General features: G+C 44.6%; 2 protein-coding genes across 2 annotated transcripts in view; one reads left to right on the forward strand and one right to left on the reverse strand.

Moving 5' to 3' along the window:
* Nucleotides 1-76: 76 nt before the first annotated feature.
* Nucleotides 77-21,477, reverse strand: rad17 (RAD17 checkpoint clamp loader component). The gene is made up of 17 exons (XM_083643843.1): nucleotides 21,339-21,477; nucleotides 20,519-20,621; nucleotides 19,758-19,988; nucleotides 16,380-16,460; nucleotides 13,166-13,316; nucleotides 11,996-12,132; nucleotides 11,409-11,461; nucleotides 11,045-11,170; nucleotides 8,341-8,410; nucleotides 8,044-8,155; nucleotides 7,470-7,661; nucleotides 6,447-6,544; nucleotides 6,199-6,345; nucleotides 5,084-5,212; nucleotides 4,161-4,281; nucleotides 2,484-2,541; nucleotides 77-861 (listed from the first exon to the last, which is right to left on the reverse strand). The coding sequence occupies exons 2-17, from the start codon at nucleotides 20,558-20,560 to the stop codon at nucleotides 675-677; spliced, it is 1,935 nt and encodes a 644-aa protein (XP_083499969.1). The 5' UTR covers nucleotides 20,561-20,621; nucleotides 21,339-21,477; the 3' UTR covers nucleotides 77-674.
* Nucleotides 21,478-21,573: 96 nt separating this feature from the next.
* The window catches only part of ak6 (adenylate kinase 6), an 8,775-nt gene continuing 7,148 nt past the window's right edge, over nucleotides 21,574-23,200 (forward strand). Inside the window, exon 1 of the mRNA XM_083644625.1 lies at nucleotides 21,574-21,818. Coding sequence (XP_083500751.1) covers nucleotides 21,782-21,818 — 37 coding nt within the window. The 5' untranslated portion in view covers nucleotides 21,574-21,781. The remainder of the gene's footprint in view (nucleotides 21,819-23,200) is intronic.

Here is a 23,200-nt window from a genome sequence, read left to right on the forward strand (position 1 = left end):
TAATGTTCAAGACAGAGAGAGGGAAGCAAGCTCAGCTTTAAACACTTTTTTATTCACAAGCACATTTTGAGGTGACATTAACCAAATATCCTTCAAAATAAGCATTTCATGTAACATTTCTTATTTGAGATTCTAGATCAACAGTGAACAAAAGAAAAACTTGGTTAAAGGCCTGAACTCCTTGACACGGCTCCATAGAAGGTTGTTCCAGGCAAAAATAACCAACCCTTTCTCAGCAGTTGTACAGCAAAACAAAAAGTTTTGAAATATCAAAAACTACAGTAGTGCTGAAACTGCACTTAAAACAAATAAATAGCGACAATATTTGAGCTGGCAAAAACTGAACTGCAAGAGCTGCTTTGGTAGATTACAATGAATCCCTAAACTTTACTGCAAAGCACATTAAAAATATGTGTCCAACTGCAGAATCAAATTCAGTCTCAAGTGCTGCAAGACGATGCCCATATGAAAAATAATTTCCATTATCATCGTCGTACCAGTCATCACCATAACCCACAATATCACAATGTAAAAGCCCAAAGGTATCACAGTTTATAAGTAAGGTGGGGATGTGGTTCAGGGAATGGATGAGAAACAGTGTTGCAAGAAGACCTGGTTGCTTGTTTCTCTCACAAGATCTGGCAACACTGATGAGAAGTCACTCTGGCCATGAGTTAGTCGGTGTCATACTCCTCTATGAGCAGGTCTTCCTCCTGCAGGAGCGCTTGGTTTGTGGTGGGTTGGGGCTGGCTGGCTGGCAGAGCCCCGCCCGCCTCTGTCTGGCCTTCGTCCACCTCCTCTGCCTCGCTGTCTGTCTCCAGTAGGCCCGGCTCTTTGTCTGTCAGGGCCTCCAGTTTTAACCTGCAGAGACACACAGCTTACATCAGGGGTGGCCAAACTTTTCTGATTGAAGAAAAACAAGGCTAGGTCAGAAGAACCTAGCATATGGCCAGCGCGGTAAAGCACTCACGAGCATCGGCACGCTAATTGGAGTGGACAAAGCTAGATATACGGCCCACTTGTGCCGGCCAGAAAAATCGCAATATAATCAAATAATTTGATTTGGAAATTTGATTACAATCACATTAAATCTCAAGGCTTTGTATTCAATTTAAATTTTTTAGTTAATATATTCAAGTTTCTTTTTTAATTCAATGGTTCAATATGACCACGACTAATTCAAATGTCTGCAATTCATATCCAATCTCTGCTGGCACTAATCTCTTGCCATGAAGCCGTTCACAGCCATGCTGATCAGCTGATGTGCTGTTTGGTTGGAATGAAATCCTGGTTGCAGACTCTTGGCTCAGGACGGCACATGGATGAGAGAGGTTATTTTAAAGAGAGAGTGGCACCACTGGAGGACGTCTAAAATGGCTGATAGTCCCGTGAATCACATAACTGTGCAGGGGAGTATGTTCCAGGGAGTATGTTCCAGGGAGTATGTTCCAGGGAGTATGTTCCAGGGGAGTATGTTCCAGGGGAGTATGTTCCAGGGAGTATGTTCCAGGGGAGTATGTTCCAGGGGAGTATGTTCCAGGGAGTATGTTCCAGGGAGTATGTTCCAGGGAGTATGTTCCAGGGAGTATGTTCCAGGGAGTATGTTCCAGGGGAGTATGTTCCAGGGGAGTATGTTCCAGGGAGTATGTTCCAGGGAGTATGTTCCAGGGAGTATGTTCCAGGGAGTATGTTCCAGGGGAGTATGTTCCAGGGAGTATGTTCCAGGGAGTATGTTCCAGGGGAGTATGTTCCAGGGAGTATGTTCCAGGGAGTATGTTCCAGGGGAGTATGTTCCAGGGGAGTATGTTCCAGGGAGTATGTTCCAGGGAGTATGTTCCAGGGGAGTATGTTCCAGGGGAGTATGTTCCAGGGGAGTATGTTCCAGGGAGTATGTTCCAGGGGAGTATGTTCCAGGGGAGTATGTTCCAGGGAGTATGTTCCAGGGAGTATGTTCCAGGGGAGTATGTTCCAGGGAGTATGTTCCAGGGGAGTATGTTCCAGGGAGTATGTTCCAGGGAGTATGTTTGAATGCATAAAATAAAAGCTTATACGATTAGTTTGATCCTTTAAACATCTGAGCCTTTCAAAGTCCATCAGAAACATTCCATTCTGCTGCCACTCTACAGCACTGCTTCATCAGAACCTTACTCACTCTACAGCACTGCTTCATCAGAACCTTACTCACTCTACAGCATTGCTTCATCAGAACCTTACTCACTCTACAGCACTGCTTCATCAGAACCTTACTTCCTATTACTATTGCGAGGTAATTTATATATATATATTTTTTAAATCCATTGGAGTGAATGGACATGACACAACTCTTATATCTCTATGGCTCTGATGGGCAGATAAAGTGTGTGTGTGTGTGTGTGTGTGTGTGTGTGTGTGTGTGTGTGTGTGTGTGTGTGTGTGTGTGTGTGTGTGTGTGTGTGTGTGTGTGTGTGTGTGTGTGTGTGTGTGTGTGTGTGTACTGTACGTACCTGCCGGGGGCCTTCCTCAGCGGGAGGTGGCCCACATCTTGGATAAAGGCTATCTGAGCTGGGAGACAGGAAGTAAAATACGGGACAGGATCAGGATCAGCCGGGTGTTTTTTTAACACATTGCTTACGTCAACAAATCCGATGAAAATGACTAAATCAACAATGTGTTTGTTTTGCCAACAAGTCTCGTCCATTTTGCAGCCGGTGCCCAATGAAGGTCAGGGATGCAGTCATAAAGCTAGAGAGTGAAACACGTGACAGAGACCAGGACAGACACAAAACCACAGGTGACAGAGACCAGGACAGACACAAAAGCACTCAGAAATCCTTCTATTTTGGGATTAAAAAGGTGAATGTCACCTAAAAGCGATTTGTTTGCAATTTGCATCCCTAAAGGTCCCAGGAGCCATAGAACTCCAATGTATTATTTACAAATCAATCAATCAATCAATCAATCAATCATCACAGAGCCATGATGCGCCAGGCCAGCCGACTCCTCAAACACCTTCATAAGATGGCTGATTTCCGGGGACAGTCCCCGTTTTTGGTGACCTGTCGCCGGCTAGAGCTGTCCCCGAAAATCTCCCAGATTTTCTACTCCTCGTCTCTACTCCATTCACTGAGCCTCCCCTGAAACTGTTTGGTGTCTCCCCCCCCACCCCCCGTTTTAATGAATCATCCACAGATGTTAAAACATAACATACAGTGCTAACCATGCAGTTTTACAAATGCTGAATGACTGCTATGCTAGCTGTGTGTGTGTGTGTGTGTGTGTGTGTGTGTGTGTGTGTGTGTGTGTGTGTGTGTGTGTGTGTCGGCAGCCGCTCAATATGGAGGAGGCGCTGCTTTTTGTACCCATGAAGTGGATACTGACCGCTATCTTGCCTTAGGCCTTGGCCACACTGATCCGTGCATGTACAAGTAACCTACTTGTACAGCAGGTGGCGGTAAGCACCTTGAAGGTGTCAGCGACCCGCCTATAAACCGAGAGAAGAAGAAAGCTGGCGTCAGCTGGCTGTTAGCTCTGTGCGCTACGTTACTTATGTGGCAATAAAATGCCACTGAATGACCAGATTAGATGGTGAAATCAGACGGTGACACTGACTATCACGTTGTACAACAGCGGGATGGTGTACACAGCATTAATTATAGCCTCCTTCACCGCCTCGGCCGCCATCTTCTTTGAAAAGTTGAAACAAATCTCGGAACGCCTCCTCTCGAGACCTCGACTCTGATTGGCTAAACGGACAGTGACTATCCGACCATCCGACCATCCGATACGTCCATCCAGAAAAAGTTCATCCCTCTTCAACTTTCTGTCCATCAAAACGTATGCAAATTTTCTGGATACGTATGCTTCTGAGTGCTCCCCGGACAGTCGGACAGCTGTCATTGAAAATGAATGGAAGTGAACAGAGAAATGAACGCACATGGACAGACACCACGGATCAGTGTGGCCAAGGCATTACAGTATAAATCAACCTGCCATGTTATCATCCTGTGTGGTTCTTGTGTGTATGCATTATTGTATTTGCCGTCTGGGCACTCATGTAACTGACTGACTCCCAGCATTTGACTGCACTATTACTGTTTATGTCCTTTGCATACTTGTATTTATGTGGACATAAATCAATATTTCAAATGTGTGTGAGTGTGTGTGTGCGTGTGTCACCTAACCTGGGTTCCTCATAGGGTTTGTGAGCTTTGCCAGGTAAGGCAGCAGCTCAGTCTGGAGGCTGACCGGTGTTAGACAGAAGTTGCTGAAGAGAGACTGGGCAGCCAAGCAGTTCTCACGGTGCTGAGAGAGAGACAGACAGACAGAGGGAGAGAGAGAGAGACAGAGAGAGAGAGAGAGAGAGAGAGAGAGAGAGAGACAGACAGACAGACAGACAGAGGGAGAGAGAGAGAGACAGAGAGAGAGAGACAGACAGACAGACAGAGAGAGAGAGTGAGAGACAGAGAGAGAGAGAGACAGAGACAGAGACAGAGAGATAGAGAGAGAAATTTATTTGAAATAAAGTGAAGGAACATTTACTAGTGTTCCTAAGTTGCTAGCAGAGGTGAACACATGACTGGCAGGTGGTGGGAAAAATGAACTAGGCCTCAAAACAACAAAAGTAACAAATTACAAACAACACCATCTAAATTCAACTGTAGCTTAACTACCATTACGCCACTGAAAAATGTAGTTTAATTAAATGCAGTGAAACGACTCACACAACACTGGTAGTTAAATGCAGTGAAACGACTCACACAACACTGGTAGTTAAATGCAGTGAAACGACTCACACAACACTGGTAGTTAAATGCAGTGAAACGCCTCACACAACACTGGTAGTTAAATGCAGTGAAACGCCTCACACAACACTGGTAGTTAAATGCAGTGAAACGACTCACACAACACTGGTAGTTAAATGCAGTGAAACGACTCACACAACACTGGTAGTTAAATGCAGTGAAACGCCTCACACAACACTGGTAGTTAAATGCAGTGAAACGACTCACACAACACTGGTAGTTAAATGCAGTGAAACGCCTCACACAACACTGGTAGTTATGTGCAGAATATTGTTTGTAAGGATGTTTGAGCTCTTCTTTACCTTCTTGTTAACCAGCAGCCAGTGGGGTTTGTGCAGCGGTCTGAAGCCCACAGAAACGTGTCCAGAGTTGGAGTGAAGGAGCCCCCTGGTGGCCACTGATGAGCCATACTCCCCCATGGTGTTGCGACACTGGAAACAACACAACATGACTTTGTACAGATTGACCACTGGTCACATGCAACACAACATGGAGCATGGTGCCAACAGGTGCTGATGTACAAGCCATTGTCAAACAAAATCACATTCAATTCAAAACTATGTTGGCATTCCACTCATACTGCTAAAGGTGCATTCACACCGACCTATTAAAGTTTTTCGCTGGCATGGAGTTTACATACAAAGTCAATGCAAATGAGCGATTGAGCGTATATTCGCCCGGGAGAAAAATCGCTGGGCGTCCGAGCGGCAGAGACAGAGCGATAGGGCGAAAACTCGCTCGTCGCCCGAGATGAAATATCCCAACTCGAGCGAAATTTCGCTGGCATCAGTCGCTCGCTGTTCAACGCTGATTGGCTGCCGTGTGAGAGTGAGTCAAGGATCACACTGGCTTGAACAAACCGCTGGTTTATTAGTGTGGCAACAAACCGCATTGACAGCTGACATGAAGTGAAGTCTGTACTACCGGTATAGAGCTCGCGTTAGGAGCACGCTGGTAGGCTTAGCTTGTAAACAACTAAGGTGGCTCGTAGTGGACAAACATCATGACATTGCGTAACGTTAGAGCCCCCAGATGTCCGTCAATTCTTGTGCCTGTTGACGAGCGATTTAAACACAGCGACAGAGCGATTCCAAAGGGTTGAATCGAGCGACAGAGAGAAAAATAAATATCTCGGTGTGAACACAGCTTAAGTATGTAGCACCTATTTTTGCTATAAGTTCCAGTATCACTCCTTTGATGCATCTGTGCATGTAGTATTTTCATTAACTCCTCTTTGAACTGCCATGCCTGAAATGGCTGTGGCAGTGTTTCTGTTATCTGGTCATTGCTGGACTTTTACCATTAAAATTAATCAAAGTCTGACCAATTAAAATCCAGCTGATCACCAAGTGAAAAACACCCAAACATGAACATTTTGATCAGAGCTTCTATTTGCTGTTTGGGGGGAGAGACTGACCGTCCAGTCGGCGGTGAGGAAGTCAGCATCAGACAGATACTCGCTGGCCCTGGTCACATCGTCCACCTCAGAGAAGAAGTCCAGGTAGTTCTGGTGGAGGTACAGGTTGAAGAACTCTCCAGACATGTGTGAGCGCTCCACCACCAACTGGACAGACAGACACAGAAAGATGAGTCATACATAAGAAAGAGATTTGACACGAGTTGTTTTGAATATGTTGAATATGTTTGAACACAGTGAGCGGGTACCTCTGGGTCTGATAGTAACTGTGTTCTGTGATGATGTGATAGGTGAGATGGCAGGCGGCTGGGCTCCTGTGAGCCTTCAGCACTGTCAGGGTCCCCTCCTGTTGATCAGAGACAACCACCAACATCAGATGAATATGAATATGAATATGAATATGAATATGGCCATTTTCCTATGACAAGCCTAGAGCCCAAAGGTTTTCACAGTGGGCGGCGGGCCTCCCCAGGGGGGCTCCAAGCAGTTTCAGGGGAGGCTCAGTGAATGGAAGTGCAAAAATATCACAATAATTATTCCATTAGTTCTCAAAAGGAGATCACATAGAATAGAATAAATGTGTGATTTAGAGATACTGTAGTTTGGGGGATTTTACGGTTTTTCCCACTTTCCCAGAGTCAGAAACTAACAAAGCCTTCAGACAGACCCTTTTGTATTTGGTCTAGTCTGAAGTAGCTGTTAAACAGCAACATCAGGCTATCTTGGGTCAATAGACCCTTCTCACGGGGGCCATTTTGTGTCGAGAAGCCAGGGTAAACACAGGTGCAAGCAAAACACTAATGAGGGTTTCCAAATCCCAATCATGGAAGTTGGAAACCCTCATTAGTGTTTTGCTTGCACCTGTGTTTACCCTGGCTTCTCCACACAAAATGGCCCCCGTGAGAAGGGTCTATTGTTGAGTGTCTGGGATCAAATAACATAATCCCATAGGCATGGGGGGGGGGGGGGGGGGGGGGTCAGGCGGCGGAGGGGGGTGCCTTTTTCCAAGATTTGTCTGAGGGGAGGCACACAGTCTCAGACTTTGAAGAGCCCTGCTATGACTGATATTTTAAATCTTTTAAAGCTGATGCAAGCGTAGTGACAGGACACGAGTGTAAACACGCAACGTCAAAACGTAATCACCTGATGCCGCAGCTGTGGAGGGGAAAAAGATTTTTATGAATGGATTGAATGGCAGGCGATCGATGTATTGGGCAGCCCTGCTGTAGAGGGAGGAAACGGGCTGAAGGGGGAGCCGGTGAGTGACTCACGCTTGCAGTGGAGGATCTTTCCCAGCGCTCTGAACAGGAAGAGGGAAGCGTCTTTGCCTCCGATGGCCTGCTCTTCTTCCTGTGCCTTGGACTTCTTCTTCTTCCTCTGGGAGGCTTTGGAAGCAGCTTTGTCCCGTGAGGGGGGGCTACACCTGTCCTTCCTGCCCCACAGTCGCTTCTCCAATGAGCTGTCTGGAAGGTTCAAATGACACACACACACACACACACACACACACACACACACACACACACACACACACACACACACACACACACACACACACACACACACACACACACACACACACACACACACACACACACACACACACACACGTTTGCCTCTGAAGACATTTTGTATTCACATGCTGCCCCTTCTGATCTGAAGCCACTGTATTCAGTTACCACAGTACCCACCAAGCTAGGGCTGTTGAAACTAATTTCGTTATTAGAATATTATCCGATTTAAATGAATATGAATAAAACTCGATTATTAAATTTTTCTGGAAGATCCCCACTGAACTTTTTTTTTTTTTTTTTTAGGAAAGCTGCATGTGGTGTGTGGTGTCCTCACCTGGCAGGGAGGAGAACTGCAGGCTGTTGATGGCACTGCGGATGTCTCCCGAACTCCCCGAACACAGCATCTCCAGCACGGCCTGCTCCGGAACACACACCCTCCCTCCGCTCTGCACACACACATGCACAGATAGGCTGGAGAAACATACAGATACAACCAGCATGTGGAGAAACATACAGATACAACAACACATGGAGAAACATACAGTCTACAGATACATCCTGCAGTGTTTCCTGTACGATTATTTTTTGTACCTTTTAGAATAATAATAGTAAACACATCAAAATCTCTCACCTTTCCTGCCTCCGAGGCTGCGATGCGAGTCAGGACCCTCATCATCGTGGTCGGAGCCACCGGGTTGAAACTGGAAACAGAGCAGAGCTTATATATATCCATAGGGTGGAAATAACAAGTTACAATGACTCTTCTTAGTGTAATAGTCCAGGCATTTTACGCAAATATGTGGGTCAACCTCACACTAATTGCAACAAAACCAAACTCAACTGATTTTGTATCCTCAGTATGTCCTCAATGAAGGAAAAAAAGTGTTAAGGAAATGTATGAAGGGAAAGTTTTGAAAATTACCTAAATATGATGGTAGCCTATGGAAGCCTATGGAAGCCTTTTTTTTTTTTTTTTTAATGTGCCATAAATCTCATCACTTATATCCTGTATGTGTTTTTTGCTTCAAGGAGAAAATAAAAAAATAAAAATAAAAAATAAAAATAAATGTTAAAAAATAAATAAATAAACGTTTTTGGTAGCATCATATGGGTCATTTTCAAAAATTTCCCTTCATACATTTCCTTAACACTTTTTTTTCTTCATTGAGGACATATTGAGGATACAAAATCAGTTGAGTTTGGTTTTGTTGCAATTAGTGTGAGGTCAAGTGACATTTTTACTGGACTATAATCCAGTACCTTTTTGCTGTACTTGTATTTTGAGTATTTTCTGAAGTCACTGTCAGTAATTTTACTTTTACCTAAGTAGTGTACGTTGCTACATTTTGACATCACATCCATTACAGAGTGCATGGTCTGTAGTTACATTACATGACATGGTCTGTAGTTACAGTACTTTAGATTACATGGTCTGTAGTTACATTTGCATTACTTTACATTACATGGTCTGTAGTTACATTTGCATTACTTTACATTACATTACATGGTCTGCAGTTACATTACTTTACATTACATGACATGGTCTGTAGTTACATTACTTTACATTACATGACATGGTCTGTAGTTACTTTACATGACATGGTCTGTAGTTACTTTACATTACATGACATGGTCTGTAGTTACTTTACATGACATGGTCTGTAGTTACTTTACATGACATGGTCTGTAGTTACTTTACTTTACATTACATGACATGGTCTGTAGTCTCTCCAGAGGTGCTGAATCAGAAATGAGTGTGGTTGTAAATTGCACCTGCATCAAACCTGTTCAAGCAAGACAAAGTGAGGCGAACTACCTGTAACATTAAATGCTAAAATATGCATAATATCACATATTGAACACCCCATGTCCTCTCATCCTGTTTACATGGGAAACAGGTTTTTTTTAAGTAACTAACTTACTTTTATATATTAAATTGGTACTTTTTATATTAATTTGACACCACTTCTACTTAAATCAAATTTCAGGAAAGTAACAGTACTTCTTCCATATTGTGGTAGTCCTTCCACCCCTGTTAACTGTCTCTTGCTGCCTTATCCTGATGTCCTGTCAGACAAATGGACAGAATTTGACACGCTGCTGTCCTTTGAGTGTGGAGTCCACAGTTGTACTAGACATGGCTGTGTGTCGAGGGGGTCCCACAGTAGTACAATGACGAATACCGGTAGTTTCATTTCACTAGAATGTGTAAAAATGACTCACCACTATGCACTATCGTCTCTCCATGGACAGAGTAGACATGTAATGGAAGTCAGTGTAAATCAACAACTAAAACGTACTCATATACGGTCCCTGGGACTAACTGTTATCTTTGGGCTCCAATGTGGCTCTATTCCCAACCACTGGGGGGCCTCAGAGCACCATGTAGTAGTGGGCCGTGGAGGCAGCAGTATTGCCAAATGGTCAAATGGTTAGATTGTTGTTGTTTTTTAAGTGATTAATGATTAAGTTTTTGTTTTTTTTATATTTAAATGTGCTCAAGAATTCACTTAAATTAAAAACTTCCAAAGCAACAATTCAATGTCCCTCCCCATCTCCTTTATTTGGGAAGGTGGTCCTCTGACATTTTTTAACAATAAGCCCCCATCCAGTGCATTTTGTCTTTTTGAAGATATGTCGTGTTGGTGAGTCCTGACCTGCTCTACTAATTAGCCACAGCGTTCTATTGGTGAGTCCTGACCTGCTCTACTAATTAGCCACAGCGTTCTATTGGTGAGTCCTGACCTGCTCTACTAATTAGCCACAGCATTCTATTGGTGAGTCCTGACCTGCTCTACTAATTAGCCACAGCGTTCTATTGGTGAGTCCTGACCTGCTCTACTAATTAGCCACAGCATTCTATTGGTGAGTCCTGACCTGCTCTACTAATTAGCCACAGCATTCGCCAGTGTATTTAGTTGTCAAATAAGCTCATTTTGGGCTCAAAGTCTATAAATAAGCTGTTGGTAAAAACAGGCGATGACATCAGACATTATAATGTCTCGCCGTTTGCTTTTTTATTTGGTATGTTACATACAATTGGCTAAATTATTAGTTAATTCAGAGTTAGATGATATTGGAGCAGCCGGCCTTTTTTCTTTTTTTTGCCGGAAGTCGTGACATGACCACACAACCGGGTCAAATGGGCGTGGCTACATAAGGTGAATAGAGTTCAGAGAGAACCTGTTCACAGAGAACCTGTTCACAGAGAACCTGTTCAGAGAGAACCTGTTCACAGAGAACCTGTTCACAGAGAACCTGTTCACAGAGAACCTGTTCAGAGAGAACCTGTTCACAGAGAACCTGTTGACAGAGAGCAGCATGCTGCTTCTCACCTGATGCTGCTGATGCTCAGCTCGTCCTGCACGTCTCTGGGAAACAGCAGTCTGGAGCTGCTGTCTCCACTCAGACTGTCCGACACCACGAACACCAAGGGACACCTGCTGCTCTTCACAAAGCGCCTGCAACACACAGCAGTCACATTCTCACACACTCAGAGCCAGGTTTTTCCATCCAGGCTAGTTCAGCTTGAGAGGGAAAAGACAAACAAAAGCCAGTGTATGCTAACACACACACACACACACACACACACACACACACACACAAAACAGTACACTATCCAGACAAGCACAACACTTTTTCCCTGTTACCCCACCTGCGTGAATGTAGGGTAGGCTATTGTAATGTAGGCTCACTCACCTCAGGATATCATGCAGGCTTCCCGGCTGCCTGTAGAACTGGTTTGGAAAGTCCTAAGGAGGCCCAGGAGGGACAAGTGAAGGACACATGTTACCTCATATGCAGCACATCCAATTTCATGTGGAAAAAGCCAGTTTGAGATATCAACCAGTATGGCTCATAAATAAGCTGCACATTTTTGTTTTCTTTGCACATTTGATAATTTTATTTATTTATTGAATTGTTCAATAATGGTTTTTGTATATTAATACTTAATTTAAAGTCCGTAATGTATCCCAGAATTCCCCTACCATTGATAACACCTATACAAGAATAAAATAATACAAATCTGGGCTTACATTGAAAACTTGAATTTTTGGTCAAATAGATATCAGATATCAGATAACGAACATCGTACGGACGTACAACCTGAATCAGTTATGCCTCCGGCCTGGCTATCGCCGGCAGAGGCATAAAAATGCAATTTAGTGAAACCAGAGCATGAGGCCCTGACGCAGGAAGTGCAGAGTCGACTATGTGTAACGTGGATCCAATCCAAGCTACTCCAAGTTGACAGCCTGTGTATTAAATGGAGATGTAGTACCCACCTCCACCAGTATGAGCTTCCTGTCGGCAGCCCCTCCCTCTCCAGCCATCTGCAGGCAGTTGTACTTGTTGGCCCTGAGGAGGAACTCCTGGAACTGAGCCGACTGGGAGCTGCTTGGAAAACCCTTCAACCTCCAGGCTGGGACAAGATGGAGGATTTAGAGTCACTCATTAGACAAAGCAAGAAACAAGGTGATGGATTAGATCAGTAGAAATTAGGGATGTTCATCAATTATCGAAAATCGATAATCGATCGTTAAGGATTGGAATCGATCCTGTGGCATTTGGATCGATTTTTTTATTATTAAAAAAAAAAAAAAAAAAAAAAAAAATTTTTTTTTTTGGACTAGGTTTGGGTGGAATTCGTTCCTCCTCGCCCCACTCCATTGCACAGCCGACTAACGTGAGGTGGAGCTTCATATAGTCTCTAGTTTTCTGGCTGGGCACGGGCCTTTGTGCCAACAAAACTGTTTTAAACATGAGAAATTCACACCGGCATGCGCCGGGGACAGCAGTGTTGGAGAGGAGACACATTGAAATAAAGAGTTCATTGAGGAGAACACGTTGTCTTTCGTATTTTCTGCCATAGGCATTCATTTTGTTAAAAAAAAAAAAAAAAAAATTTGAAAATATTGAAAATTTTCTAAGTATTAATAAAATCGATAATCGATAATTGATCGTTAATTCTCACCGATTATCGATTTTGGAAAATTTTCAAAATGAACATCCCTAGTAGAAATATAGAACAAATATAAATAAAGGAGGAAATAAAATTAGCTGATCTTGCGCATTCTATGGCCAGACAAGCTGTAAGAACTTGTCATCTCATGGTGTCGTTGGGTCCTTAATAAACAAAATTAATTCTGTCATTTTTTTATGATTTTTTTTGGGTACTGCTATTTTACATTGAAGTCAACAGTGAGTGGCGTGTGTTTTTCCCCTAAAAGGGGGCGGGACCATATTGCCGATCTATCGTATTGCGTTCTGGTCAATGGAGGCTGCTGACAGTGGAGAACAGTGATCCACAGGAAATAGAAAAATCCACCATGGACCCGGAAATGCAAAGTACATGACCAATCACCATTTTGCTTTCACAGTGTTACAGAGTTTTTGGGCGTGGCCTTTGAGCCAGACACCAGGGGGGGCTATAGAGGCATGGTTCTCCTCCTCACCAGGCTCAGATGAGAAGATGTTGGTATCTGGGTCCAGAGCCGAAGGGTTTGTCCACTCCTGGATCCTGAAGCCCAGCTCCCGGGACAGAATCTGCACTGTAGCACTCTTCCCACAGCCTGAGGGCCCGGTCAGCAGCAGAACAGAACCACCCTGTGGACGACAACAGCCAGGCTCAACTAGGAACTGTCACCTGTCTGTCTATAGTCCACTTGTTAGGATGAATGGTTTTGGGTGGCATCTTCCTATGGTCACAATGACTGTTTACATGGACTGCTGTAATCCCACTATTAACCTTATTCTAAATAGAACAATATTTTGATGAAGGTGTTTATAGTTGCTTATAGAATATTCCCTTCATATTCCTGTTTACAGTACATGCTACAGAGCATTGTCTGATTAGCCGCTGATGAAAGACGGTGGCGGAAAGCCTGTTTTCGGAGCAGGTGTGTTTGCACTGTTATGATTGATGATGAAAAAGTTTTAAGTCATCATGTTCTACCATGTATGTTTGCTGGTGAGAAAAGAAACATACAAAACAAGATTCCAGTTGTTACAGTTTGATGCCACATTCTCTTCCATCAAAGGTCAAGGCAGCCAGGAGTCGAGGCTGGCATTAAGCTGGCATCAAAGTCATTCATTTCATTTGACAAACATGAATGTCATACCTGTAGTGTTGTGTGTCATACCTGTAGTGTTGTGTGTCATACCTGTAGTGTTGTGTGTCATACCTGTAGTGTTGTGTGTCATACCTGTAGTGTGTTGTGTCATACCTGTAGTGTTGTGTGTCATACCTGTAGTGTTTTGTGTCATACCTGTAGTGTTTGTGTCATACCTGTAGTGTTTGTGTCATACCTGTAGTGTTTTGTGTCATACCTGTAGTGTTTGTGTCATACCTGTAGTGTTTTGTGTCATACCTGTAGTGTTTTGTGTCATACCTGTAGTGTTGTGTGTCATACCTGTAGTGTTTTGTGTCATACCTGTAGTGTTTTGTGTCATACCTGTAGTGTTTTGTGTCATACCTGTAGTGTTTTGTGTCATACCTGTAGTGTTGTGTGTCATACCTGTAGTGTTTTGTGTCATACCTGTAGTGTTGTGTGTCATACCTGTAGTGTTGTGTGTCATACCTGTAGTGTTGTGTGTCATACCTGTAGTGTTGTGTGTCATACCTGTAGTGTTTTGTGTCATACCTGTAGTGTTGTGTGTCATACCTGTAGTGTTTTGTGTCATACCTGTAGTGTTTTGTGTCATACCTGTAGTGTTGTGTGTCATACCTGTAGTGTTTTGTGTCATACCTGTAGTGTTTTCTGTCATACCTGTAGTGTTTTGTGTCATACCTGTAGTGTTTGTGTCATACCTGTAGTGTTTTGTGTCATACCTGTAGTGTTGTGTGTCATACCTGTAGTGTTTTGTGTCATACCTGTAGTGTTGTGTGTCATACCTGTAGTGTTTTGTGTCATACCTGTAGTGTTTTGTGTCATACCTGTAGTGTTTTGGTGTCATACCTGTAGTGTTGTGTGTCATACCTGTAGTGTTTTGTGTCATACCTGTAGTGTTTTGTGTCATACCTGTAGTGTTTGTGTCATACCTGTAGTGTTTTGTGTCATACCTGTAGTGTTTTGTGTCATACCTGTAGTGTTGTGTGTCATACCTGTAGTGTTTTGTGTCATACCTGTAGTGTTTTGTGTCATACCTGTAGTGTTGTGTGTCATACCTGTAGTGTTGTGTGTCATACCTGTAGTGTTTTGTGTCATACCTGTAGTGTTTTGTGTCATACCTGTAGTGTTGTGTGTCATACCTGTAGTGTTTTGTGTCATACCTGTAGTGTTTTGTGTCATACCTGTAGTGTTTTGTGTCATACCTGTAGTGTTTTGTGTCATACCTGTAGTGTTTTGTGTCATACCTGTAGTGTTTTGTGTCATACCTGTAGTGTTTTGTGTCATACCTGTAGTGTTGTGTGTCATACCTGTAGTGTTGTGTGTCATACCTGTAGTGTTGTGTGTCATACCTGTAGTGTTTTGTGTCATACCTGTAGTGTTGTGTGTCATACCTGTAGTGTTGTGTGTCATACCTGTAGTGTTTTGTGTCATACCTGTAGTGTTTGTGTCATACCTGTAGTGTTGTGTGTCATACCTGTAGTGTTTGTGTCATACCTGTAGTGTTTTGTGTCATACCTGTAGTGTTTTGTGTCATACCTGTAGTGTTGTGTGTCATACCTGTAGTGTTGTGTGTCATACCTGTAGTGTTTTGTGTCATACCTGTAGTGTTTTGTGTCATACCTGTAGTGTTTTGTGTCATACCTGTAGTGTTTTGTGTCATACCTGTAGTGTTTTGTGTCATACCTGTAGTGTTGTGTGTCATACCTGTAGTGTTGTGTGTCATACCTGTAGTGTTGTGTGTCATACCTGTAGTGTTGTGTGTCATACCTGTAGTGTTTTGTGTCATACCTGTAGTGTTTGTGTCATACCTGTAGTGTTGTGTGTCATACCTGTAGTGTTTGTGTCATACCTGTAGTGTTTTGTGTCATACCTGTAGTGTTTTGTGTCATACCTGTAGTGTTGTGTGTCATACCTGTAGTGTTGTGTGTCATACCTGTAGTGTTTTGTGTCATACCTGTAGTGTTTTGTGTCATACCTGTAGTGTTTTGTGTCATACCTGTAGTGTTTTGTGTCATACCTGTAGTGTTTTGTGTCATACCTGTAGTGTTGTGTGTCATACCTGTAGTGTTTTGTGTCATACCTGTAGTGTTTGTGTCATACCTGTAGTGTTTTGTGTCATACCTGTAGTGTTTGTGTCATACCTGTAGTGTTTTGTGTCATACCTGTAGTGTTTTGTGTCATACCTGTAGTGTTGTGTGTCATACCTGTAGTGTTTTGTGTCATACCTGTAGTGTTGTGTCATACCTGTAGTGTTTTGTGTCATACCTGTAGTGTTTTGTGTCATACCTGTAGTGTTTGTGTCATACCTGTAGTGTTTTGTGTCATACCTGTAGTGTTGTGTGTCATACCTGTAGTGTTTGTGTCATACCTGTAGTGTTTTGTGTCATACCTGTAGTGTTGTGTGTCATACCTGTAGTGTTGTGTGTCATACCTGTAGTGTTGTGTGTCATACCTGTAGTGTTTTGTGTCATACCTGTAGTGTTTTGTGTCATACCTGTAGTGTTTTGTGTCATACCTGTAGTGTTTTGTGTCATACCTGTAGTGTTTTGTGTCATACCTGTAGTGCTTTGGTGTCGGTGTGAGCTCTCATCCAGTTCTCCACCTCCTCAATCTTTTTCTTGTGGACAGCGAGCTCAGCCTACAACACACACACATGTAGGCAGAAACACTGTGAGCTCAGCCTACAACACACACACATGTAGGCAGAAACACTGTGAGCTCAGCCTACAACACACACATGTAGGCAGAAACACTGTGAGCTCAGCCTACAACACACACACATGTAGGCAGAAACACTGTGAGCTCAGCCTACAACACACACATGTAGGCAGAAACACTGTGAGCTCAGCCTACAACACACACATGTAGACAGAAACACTGTGAGCTCAGCCTACAACACACACATGTAGACAGAAACACTGTGAGCTCAGCCTACAACACACACACATGTAGACAGAAACACTGTGAGCTCAGCCTACAACACACACATGTAGGCAGAAACACTGTGAGCTCAGCCTACAACACACACATGTAGGCAGAAACACTGTGAGCTCAGCCTACAACACACACATGTAGGCAGAAACACTGTGAGCTCAGCCTACAACACACACATGTAGGCAGAAACACTGTGAGCTCAGCCTACAACACACACACATGTAGGCAGAAACACTGTGAGCTCAGCCTACAACACACACACATGTAGGCAGAAACACTGTGAGCTCAGCCTACAACACACACATGTAGGCAGAAACACTGTGAGCTCAGCCTACAACACACACATGTAGGCAGAAACACTGTGAGCTCAGCCTACAACACACACATGTAGACAGAAACACTGTGAGCTCAGCCTACAACACACACATGTAGGCAGAAACACTGTGAGCTCAGCCTACAACACACACATGTAGGCAGAAACACTGTGAGCTCAGCCTACAACACACACATGTAGGCAGAAACACTGTGAGCTCAGCCTACAACACACACATGTAGGCAGAAACACTGTGAGCTCAGCCTACAACACACACACATGTAGGCAGAAACACTGTGAGCTCAGCCTACAACACACACACATGTAGACAGAAACACTGTGAGCTCAGCCTACAACACACACATGTAGGCAGAAACACTGTGAGCTCAGCCTACAACACACACACATGTAGACAGAAACACTGTGAGCTCAGCCTACAACACACACATGTAGGCAGAAACACTGTGAGCTCAGCCTACAACACACACACATGTAGGCAGAAACACTGTGAGCTCAGCCTACAACACACACATGTAGGCAGAAACACTGTGAGCTCAGCCTACAACACACACATGTAGACAGAAACACTGTGAGCTCAGCCTACAACACACACATGTAGACAGAAACACTGTGAGCTCAGCCTACAACACACACATGTAGACAGAAACACTGTGAGCTCAGGCTACAACACACACATGTAGGCAGAAACACTGTGAGCTCAGCCTACAACACACACACATGTAGGCAGAAACACTGTGAGCTCAGCCTACAACACACACACATGTAGGCAGAAACACTGTGAGCTCAGCCTACAACACACACATGTAGGCAGAAACACTGTGAGCTCAGCCTACAACACACACATGTAGACAGAAACACTGTGAGCTCAGCCTACAACACACACATGTAGACAGAAACACTGTGAGCTCAGCCTACAACACACACATGTAGACAGAAACACTGTGAGCTCAGGCTACAACACACACATGTAGACAGAAACACTGTGAGCTCAGCCTACAACACACACACATGTAGGCAGAAACACTGTGAGCTCAGCCTACAACACACACATGTAGACAGAAACACTGTGAGCTCAGGCTACAACACACACATGTAGGCAGAAACACTGTGAGCTCAGCCTACAACACACACACATGTAGACAGAAACACTGTGAGCTCAGCCTACAACACACACATGTAGACAGAAACACTGTGAGCTCAGCCTACAACACACACATGTAGGCAGAAACACTGTGAGCTCAGCCTACAACACACACACATGTAGACAGAAACACTGTGAGCTCAGCCTACAACACACACATGTAGGCAGAAACACTGTGAGCTCAGCCTACAACACACACATGTAGGCAGAAACACTGTGAGCTCAGCCTACAACACACACATGTAGGCAGAAACACTGTGAGCTCAGCCTACAACACACACACATGTAGACAGAAACACTGTGAGCTCAGCCTACAACACACACATGTAGACAGAAACACTGTGAGCTCAGCCTACAACACACACACATGTAGACAGAAACACTGTGAGCTCAGCCTACAACACACACATGTAGGCAGAAACACTGTGAGCTCAGCCTACAACACACACATGTAGGCAGAAACACTGTGAGCTCAGCCTACAACACACACATGTAGGCAGAAACACTGTGAGCTCAGCCTACAACACACACACATGTAGACAGAAACACTGTGAGCTCAGCCTACAACACACACATGTAGACAGAAACACTGTGAGCTCAGGCTACAACACACACATGTAGGCAGAAACACAAACTGCTTGGAGTCGACCTGGGGAGGCCCCGCCTCCCACTTTGAAAAGCCCTGGACTATAGAACAAATGTGAACAGGTGAGGCATGTTGCTGACCTGTCTGTGAGTGTGAACAGGTGAGGCATGTTGCTGACCTGTGAGTGTGAACAGGTGAGGCATGTTGCTGACCTGTGAGTGTGAACAGGTGAGGCATGTTGCTGACCTGTGAGCGATGTGAACAGGTGAGGCATGTTGCTGACCTGTGAGTGTGAACAGGTGAGGCATGTTGCTGACCTGTGAGCGATGTGAACAGGTGAGGCATGTTGCTTACCTGTGATGACCTGTGAGTGTGAACAGGTGAGGCATGTTGCTGACCTGTGAGTGTGAACAGGTGAGGCATGTTGCTGACCTGTGAGTGTGAACAGGTGAGGCATGTTGCTTACCTGTGATGACCTGTGAGTGTGAACAGGTGAGGCATGTTGCTGACCTGTGAGCGATGTGAACAGGTGAGGCATGTTGCTGACCTGTGAGCGATGTGAACAGGTGAGGCATGTTGCTGACCTGTGAGTGTGAACAGGTGAGGCATGTTGCTGACCTGTGAGCGATGTGAACAGGTGAGGCATGTTGCTGACCTGTGATGACCTGTGAGTGTGAACAGGTGAGGCATGTTGCTGACCTGTGAGTGTGAACAGGTGAGGCATGTTGCTGACCTGTGAGTGTGAACAGGTGAGGCATGTTGCTGACCTGTGAGTGTGAACAGGTGAGGCATGTTGCTGACCTGTGAGCGATGTGAACAGGTGAGGCATGTTGCTGACCTGTGAGTGTGAACAGGTGAGGCATGTTGCTGACCTGTGAGTGTGAACAGGTGAGGCATGTTGCTGACCTGTGAGTGTGAACAGGTGAGGCATGTTGCTGACCTGTGAGCGGGGGGTGTGTCTGTCCACCCAGGACTCATCCTGCTCCCCTTGTGGCAGGCAGGAGGAGGCCGAGGGGGGGTGGAGCTCGGAGCTGCCCGCATGGCCCTTCCTCTTCCTGGGTCTCTTGCTCCCATAGGGCTCAGCCTTGGAACGCACGGCCTGGCTGCCTCCAGACAGAGAGAAGCTCCCCCCGGACACATCAGTGAAGGACGGATCCACCCAGCGGTTCACCTGTAGGGGGCAGAGTCAGCGCTGGAGACTTTTTGGAAGATCAATGAAGTTGCCTGGTGTCTTAAAGAGGACACATTGAAAGTTACATTTGATCATGTGACTAACTAGTTCATTTGCATTTCACCTCAGACAAGACAGGACACTGCTAGTGCTTTCAAGAATGCCTAGTAAGACAAATGGGGCATTTAAAATAGAGTACATTAAATAATTATCCAGCAATCCAGATAATGGGATCCTTTAATAGCCTATTAACAATATAAGACAATACAAGAATACCCCCCTCACACAAAAAACGGTGCGACCAAATCATGTGCTGTGCGACCAACTTTTCGCACCAGTGCTACTAGTGGAAAAGTTAGTCCGGAGCCCTGCACAAGGGTTAATTTAAGGCATTTTAAGACTCTTTAAGGAGGGAACCCTGAAGTACTTCTTCACCACAACACACAGACACAGACATACAGACACAGACAGACAGACAGACAGACAGACAGGCAGAGAGGTTTGTAACGTTAATAAATGCATGAACTCACCTTGCTTGAAGTTGCCTTTCCTCCCAGAGAAAGTTTGGACATCCTAAGCTGACTGGAGCGTCACATTGACCTGGAGGCAGCTGCTCAACGCCAACCTAGGAAACTGAAATGCAACACAGAGATGTTTCATTGTGATTGTTATGACGGCAGCTGCCAACAAACAAGGACTGAAAGTAGGTGTGAAGAAGAAGAAGAAGAAGAAGAAGAAGAAGAAGAAGAAGAAGAAGAAGAAGAAGAAGAAGAAGAAGAAGAAGAAGAAGAAATCAAGAAAGACATGTATGTTAGGGTTAATACTCCTGTCAGTGCCCCTGACCAAGGTACTGGCAAAAGAACTGGAGTTGGTCCCCGGGCGCTGCACAGTGGCTGCCCACTGCTCCTAGTTCTAGGAAGGTTCCTAGTAGAGGATGGGTCAAATGCAGAGGATGAATTTCCCCAAGGGGATAAATAAAGGATAACTTATAACTTATAACTTATAGAAGAAGAAGAAGAAGAAGAAGAAGAAGAAGAAGAAGAAGAAGAAGAAGAAGAAGAAGAAGAAGGTACACATGTTCACAGCTGCTGTGGAAAAAAGTTTGCGTTTAATGTTAATAAAATGCAAAGCTGCATAAAGAGGGATTCCCCGACATCAAACGTATAGCAGACCTGAGGCAGCTTGGTATTATTTATCTACAAATCTACCGTATATCGATCTCTAACTTAGTAACTAACCCAGTATCCAAACAAGATCCCAGTTGCACTGCAATGAACATGAGATAATGTGGTTTGCTAGCTAAGCTAACGTCACAGCTAGTTTTACAGCATGATGTTTCTGTAAACTCACCTTGCTTGAGCATCTGACGTGTTTACAAACAGCCTCGCCTTTGTGTGCCTGCAGGATGTTGTCCAGGTTCTGTCAACATACTTGTTAATAAAACACTTGTTTAGTATCGTGGTGCGCTCTACTACTTTTAAAACCCGGGCCCAGGGTGCCGCAAACCTGGGGTAAACTGACGTAAAAGTGACGCGAAACACGGCAGTCAAGTCAACAACTGTTTGTGGCTGTGTGTATCGTAACGTTACATCCTTGGTGTGTTGTGCTAGCGTTGGTGTTCACTTCACTTCCAGCGACAAACTCAATCTTCTAACGTTCCCTCCTCTGCAGGCTTGTGTTTGACGATCTAACGGGAGTCAATAGGACATCAAAGAGTTCGGTCAAGAATTACAAGACAAGATAGACGGGACTGTTCCAGGTAGCCGTCAGACACGTGTTACCTAATACAAGCTATGAAGATACAGAGGCGACCAAACATCCTGCTGACAGGTAAAACAAACCTCAACCTCTTCATATAGTCACCCCCAACCACTACAACAAGTACGAAATGTGCACATTAATCACACCAATGACAGCATTATGCATTAGCCCTTCTGATTCATACCAGCGTCCTGAGAAGGGCTACGACGTCACCCGACTCGTGCCGATCAGTGAGCAGGACACAGCTAGCAACATTTTGGGGTTTACTTTAGGATTAAAATCGCAGGCTATAAACACAGGCTATAGGTTGCTATAGCAATCCGTGTAGCATTGTAGCTACCTACTAGTTAACAATGCTAACCGAATGCTGAATTTCACATAATACTCCTAATCAGAGTGAAACATAGATGACGTTGTTGGTCATGATGTTTGTCTCCTACAGGAACCCCTGGTGTTGGTAATGCTGTTTCTCTCCTACAGGAACCCCTGGTGTTGGTCATGATGTTTGTCTCCTACAGGAACCCCTGGTGTTGGTAATGCTGTTTGTCTCCTACAGGGACCCCTGGTGTTGGTCATGATGTTTGTCTCCTACAGGAACCCCTGGTGTTGGTCATGATGTTTCTCTCCTACAGGAACCCCTGGTGTTGGTCATGATGTTTGTCTCCTACAGGAACCCCTGGTGTTGGTAATGCTGTTTCTCTCCTACAGGAACCCCTGGTGTTGGTAATGCTGTTTGTCTCCTACAGGAACCCCTGGTGTTGGTCATGATGTTTGTCTCCTACAGGAACCCCTGGTGTTGGTAATGCTGTTTGTCTCCTACAGGAACTCCTGGTGTTGGTAATGATGTTTCTCTCCTACAGGAACCCCTGGTGTTGGTAATGCTGTTTGTCTCCTACAGGAACCCCTGGTGTTGGTAATGCTGTTTGTCTCCTACAGGAACCCCTGGTGTTGGTCATGATGTTTCTCTCCTACAGGAACCCCTGGTGTTGGTAATGCTGTTTGTCTCCTACAGGAACCCCTGGTGTTGGTCATGATGTTTCTCTCCTACAGGAACCCCCTGGTGTTGGTCATGATGTTTCTCTCCTACAGGAACCCCTGGTGTTGGTAATGCTGTTTGTCTCCTACAGGAACCCCTGGTGTTGGTCATGATGTTTATCTCCTACAGGAACCCCTGGTGTTGGTAATGCTGTTTGTCTCCTACAGGAACCCCTGGTGTTGGTAATGCTGTTTGTCTCCTACAGGAACCCCTGGTGTTGGTCATGATGTTTATCTCCTACAGGAACCCCTGGTGTTGGTAATGCTGTTTGTCTCCTACAGGAACCCCTGGTGTTGGTCATGATGTTTCTCTCCTACAGGAACCCCCTGGTGTTGGTCATGATGTTTCTCTCCTACAGGAACCCCTGGTGTTGGTAATGCTGTTTGTCTCCTACAGGAACCCCTGGTGTTGGTCA

Source organism: Poromitra crassiceps (assembly GCF_964638095.1).
Source record: "Poromitra crassiceps genome assembly, chromosome: 10".
NCBI lineage: Eukaryota > Metazoa > Chordata > Actinopteri > Beryciformes > Melamphaidae > Poromitra > Poromitra crassiceps.